The 5,186-nt window shown below is 48.5% G+C and overlaps 1 protein-coding gene across 2 annotated transcripts; it reads right to left on the bottom strand.

Moving 5' to 3' along the window:
• Nucleotides 1-446: 446 nt before the first annotated feature.
• On the bottom strand, nucleotides 447-2,925 carry LOC139384875 (general transcription factor II-I repeat domain-containing protein 2-like). 2 transcript variants are annotated; one of them, XM_071129776.1, is made up of 2 exons: nucleotides 2,447-2,925; nucleotides 447-2,365 (listed from the first exon to the last, which is right to left on the bottom strand). In XM_071129776.1, exons 1-2 carry the CDS (start codon nucleotides 2,654-2,656, stop codon nucleotides 836-838), a joined length of 1,740 nt encoding a protein of 579 aa, XP_070985877.1. In that variant the 5' UTR covers nucleotides 2,657-2,925; the 3' UTR covers nucleotides 447-835. The 2 variants fall into 2 exon arrangements, with proteins under 2 accessions (XP_070985877.1, XP_070985876.1); XM_071129775.1 differs by having other exon boundaries at nucleotides 836-2,656.
• Nucleotides 2,926-5,186: the final 2,261 nt, after the last annotated feature.

Raw genomic sequence — 5,186 nt, 5'->3', positions numbered from 1 at the left:
AAGGACCTACAGGGAGAGGGTAAGGACCTACAGGAAGAGGGTAAGGACCTACAGGAAGAGGGTAAGGACACGGACCTACAGGAAGAGGGTAAGGACATGGACCTACAGGAAGAGGGTAAGGACAATGACCTACAGGAAGAGGGTAAGGACATGGACCTACAGGGAGAGGGTAAGGACCTACAGGGAGAGGGTAAGGACACGGACCTACAGGAAGAGGGTAAGGACATGGACCTACAGGAAGAGGGTAAGGACAATGACCTACAGCAGGGGTGTCAAAGTCAAATGGACGGAGGGCCAAATAAAAAAATCAGCTACAAGACGAGGGCCGGACTGTTCGAATGTTCATTGAAAAATTTTTAAATGACGCATATAGTCTAGTGAACCTAATTGAACCTACTGAAAACCTAACAAATATATTACAATATGATCAGATAAATAAAGCAATATTTTCTTATGGCTCTGTCAGTAATCTTTAATTTTCAACAGACACAAAAGACAAATTTCCTTTATATAAATATCCCCATAACATGAACATTAAATGAAAGAAACCGGTATTCAAGGCACCATCAGTAGACTATATTTTCTATTTTAGCAAAAGTGGGCTAAATTTACTTCAAAGAAAAAACAATAATAGCAATTTTCTATCATCCACTCAACTGAAATATTTTTAAAATATAATTGGATTGAAATACAAAAAAATAAAGTGCAAAAATCTATTAATCAAAAACAACACTTTGTTTAAGGAGAAGTAACATGCAGTGAAAACAAATATTAAATTTTAACTTTTAAACTTGAACTGAGTAAAAACTCTAAATATGTGATTGCACAGTAATGTTCACTTGTTTGAGGTTGAGGGTGATACTTGGTGGTGTCCCATCTTTTCCACAAGTTCATCAATGTTCGGGGTAAGGCTCTGAGCTGAAGAAATCCTCAGAATTGAGTGGAGGTGTTCAGCAGTAAGTCGACTTCTGTGTGATGTTTTGTTCAGGTTCATCAAAGAAAACAGTTGTTCACACAGGTATGTGCTGCCAAACATAGACAACGTTTGAGCAGCCTGGATGCGCAGCTGGGGCATTGTGCCGGGGAGGAAACGGGCGAACTCCGCAGCACCCACTGCCGCATATTTTGCCCTCAGTGCATCATTGCATTGGAGGTCAATCAACTCCATTTGGAGGTTTGGTGGTGAGCTTTCCACGTCAACAGCAAATGGGTTACCGAGCAGTTCCAACCTGCTTTTTTGTGCTTCAAAGTCAGCAAATCGGCGTCGAAAGTCAGCGGCAAGCATACCTATTTTATCAGCCAACTGTGTGCTCGGGAACGCACTGGTAGAGAGCTTCTCTTTCATGGTCTGGCAGCTGGGAAAGTGGCTCAAATTTTCTTTCCGCATCTGCGTCTCCCACAGAGTCAGTTTGGTTTTAAATGCCTTCACTGTACTGTACATATCAGAGATGACACGATCCCGACCCTGCAGCTGCAAGTTTATTGCATTCAGATGACTCGTAATGTCACACAGAAAAGCCATTTCACACAGAAACATTTCGTCTCGGAGTTGTGTTGTGTCTTTCCCTTTGCTGTCCAAGAACAGACAAATCTCCTCACGAAGCTCGAAACATCTTTGAAGCACCTTTCCCTGGCTTAGCCATCGCACCTCTGTGTGATAAGGCAAATCACCATGCTCCGTTTCTAACTCCGTCAGAAATGCCTTGAACTGGCGGTGATTCAAACCTTTGGCTCTGATAAAGTTAACTGTGCGCGTGATGATGCTCATTACATGCTCCATTTTCAAGGCTTTACCGCACAACGCTTCCTGGTGTATGATACAATGATAAGCTGTCAGCTCACCTGTCGCGTTTTCCTCTTGCATCTTTTCCCGTATCTTCGCCACCAGTCCGCTCCTGTGTCCACACATCGCAGGTGCTCCGTCGGTTGTCAAACCCACGAGTTTTTCCCAAGGAAGCTCCATCTCATTTACACATCTTGACACCTCTTCATACAAATCATGCCCCGTAGTTGTGCCATGCATAGGACGTAAAGCCAAAAACTCCTCTGTCACGCTTAGGTTGGAGTCCACTCCGCGGATGAAAATTGACAACTGGGCAATGTCAGAAATGTCGGTGCTCTCATCCACAGCCAAGGAATATGCAATAAAATCTTTTCCCTTTTTCACAAGCTGCTCTTTTAGATTGATGGACAACTGGTCTACTCTCTCGGCAATGGTGTTTCTGCTCAGACTCACATTTAAAAAGAGTTGCCTTTTTTCTGGGCAAACTTCGTCACAAACTTTAATCATGCAGTTTTTGATGAAATCCCCCTCCGTAAATGGCCGGGCTGATTTAGCGATCTCTTCTGCCAAAATAAAACTGGCCTTGACAGCAGCCTGGCCTTGTGATTTGGCTTTTTTGAACAGAGCCTGTCGAGATTTGAGGCCTCGTTTTAATTCCTCTGCCTTTTGTAGCCTTTGTTCCATGTCCATATTCTTGTTTTTGTCCGCGTGTTTCGTTTCATAATGTCGTCTCAGATTATACTCTTTCAGTACCGCCACACTTTCTCCACACAGAAGACACACAGGTTTTCCAGCTACCTTCGTGAACATATACTCCGACTCCCACCTTGTTTGAAACCCCCGGTTCTCAGTATCCACCTTCCGTTTTGCCATTTTTGATGGGTATCTGAAAGTTAATTTTACTGTGATGCTGACGACTGCTGTGCCAATAAATATTGAAATGAAGCAGCCTACTGCTCGGTGCGTCACCTTTGCATTGTGGGAAATGTAGTATTGGTGCGTGTAAAAGATCTGCGGGCTGCCGGCTTGCTGCGGGCCGGTTCTAATAATAAATCAAGATCATCCCAGGGGCCGTAAAAAACCTTCTTGCGGGCCGGATGTGGCCCGCGGGCCTTGACTCTGACATATGTGACCTACAGGGAGAGGGTAAGGACCTACAGGGAGAGGGTAAGGACCTACAGGGAGAGGGTAAGCACCTACAGGGAGAGGGTAAGGACCTACAGGGAGAGGGTAAGGACATGGACGTACAGGGAGAGGGTAAGGACCTACAGGGAGAGGGTAAGGACCTACAGGGAGAGGGTAAGGACATGGACCTACAGGGAGAGGGTAAGGACCTACAGGGAGAGGGTAAGGACCTACAGGTTGAGGGTAAGGACCTACAGGGAGAGGGTAAGGACCTACAGGGAGAGGGTAAGGACCTACAGGGAGAGGGTAAGGACACGGACCTACAGAAAGAGGGTAAGGACATGGACCTACAGGAAGAGGGTAAGGACAATGACCTACAGGAAGAGGGTAAGGACATGGACCTACAGGGAGGGAAGGACCTACAGGGAGAGGGTAATGACCTACAGGAAGAGGGTAAGGACCTACAGGGAGAAAGTAAGGACCTACAGGACCTACAGGGAGAGGGTAAGGACCTACAGGTTGAGGGTATGGATATGGACCTACAGGGAGGGGAAGGACCTACAGGGAGAGGGTAAGGACCTACAGGAAGAGGGTAAGGACCTACAGGAAGAGGGTAAGGACCTAGAGGAAGAGGGTAAGGACCTACAGGACCTACAGGGAGAGGGTAAGGACCTACAGGGAGAGGGTAAGGACCTACAGGGAGAGGGTAAGGACCTACAGGGAGAGGGTAAGGACATGGACCTACAGGGAGAGGGTAAGGACCTACAGGGAGAGGGTAAGGACACGGACCTACAGGAAGAGGGTAAGGACAAGGACCTACAGGAAGAGGGTAAGGACAATGACCTACAGGAAGAGGGTAAGGACATGGACCTACAGGGAGGGGAAGGACCTACAGGGAGAGGGTAAGGACCTACAGGACCTACAGGGAGAGGGTAAGGACCTACAGGGAGGGGAAAAACCTACAGGGAGAGGGTAAGGACCTACAGGAAGAGGGTAAGGACCTACAGGAAGAGGGTAAGGACCTATAGGAAGAGGGTAAGGACCTACAGGACCTACAGGACGAGGGTAAGGACATGGACCTACAGGAAGAGGGTAAGGACATGGACCTACAGGAAGAGGGTAAGGACATGGACCTACAGGGAGAGGGTAAGGACTTACAGTGAGAGGGTAAGGACCTACAGGGAGAGGGTAAGGACCTACAGGAAGAGGGTAAGGACCTACAGGAAGAGGGTAAGGACACAGACCTACAGGAAGAGGGTAAGGACATGGACCTACAGGAAGAGGGTAAGGACAATGACCTACAGGAAGAGGGTAAGGACATGGACCTACAGGGAGGGAAGGACCTACAGGGAGAGGGTAAGGACCTACAGGAAGAGGGTAAGGACCTACAGGGAGAAGGTAAGGACCTACAGGACCTACAGGGAGAGGGTAAGGACCTACAGGGAGAGGGTAAGGACATGGACCTACAGGGAGGGGAAGGACCTACAGGGAGAGGGTAAGGACCTACAGGAAGAGGGTAAGGACCTACAGGAAGAGGGTAAGGACCTATAGGAAGAGGGTAAGGACCTACAGGACCTACAGGGAGAGGGTAAGGACCTTCAGGTTGAGGGTAAGGACCTACAGGGAGAGGGTAAGGACCTACAGGGAGGGGAAGGACCTACAGGGAGAGGGTAAGGACCTACAAGAAGAGGGTAAGGACCTACAGGAAGAGGGTAAGGACCTATAGGAAGAGGGTAAGGACCTACAGGACCTACAGGGAGAGGGTAAGGACCTACAGGTTGAGGGTAAGGACCTACAGGGAGAGGGTAAGGACCTACAGGGAGAGGGTAAGGACCTACAGGGAGAGGGTAAGGACACGGACCTACAGGAAGAGGGTAAGGACATGGACCTACAGGAAGAGGGTAAGGACAATGCCCTACAGGAAGAGGGTAAGGACATGGACCTACAGGAAGAGGGTAAGGACAATGACCTAAAGGAATAGGGTAAGGACATGGACCTACAGGGAGGGAAGGACCTACAGGGAGAGGGTAAGGACCTACAGGAAGATGGTAAGGACCTACAGGGAGAAAGTAAGGACCTACAGGACCTACAGGGAGAGGGTAAGGACCTACAGGGAGAGGGTAAGGTCATGGACCTACAGGGGGGGGAAGGACCTACAGGGAGAGGGTAAGGACCTACAGGAAGAGGGTAAGGACCTACAGGAAGAGCGTAAGGACCTATAGGAAGAGGGTAAGGACCTACAGGACCTACAGGGAGAGGGTAAGGACCTACAGGTTGA

The sequence above is a fragment of the Oncorhynchus clarkii genome, chromosome 26, assembly GCF_045791955.1.
Source record: "Oncorhynchus clarkii lewisi isolate Uvic-CL-2024 chromosome 26, UVic_Ocla_1.0, whole genome shotgun sequence".
Taxonomy (NCBI): domain Eukaryota; kingdom Metazoa; phylum Chordata; class Actinopteri; order Salmoniformes; family Salmonidae; genus Oncorhynchus; species Oncorhynchus clarkii.
Note: the sequence above shows the minus strand (reverse complement) of the source record. Positions and strands in the feature narration are given on the sequence as shown.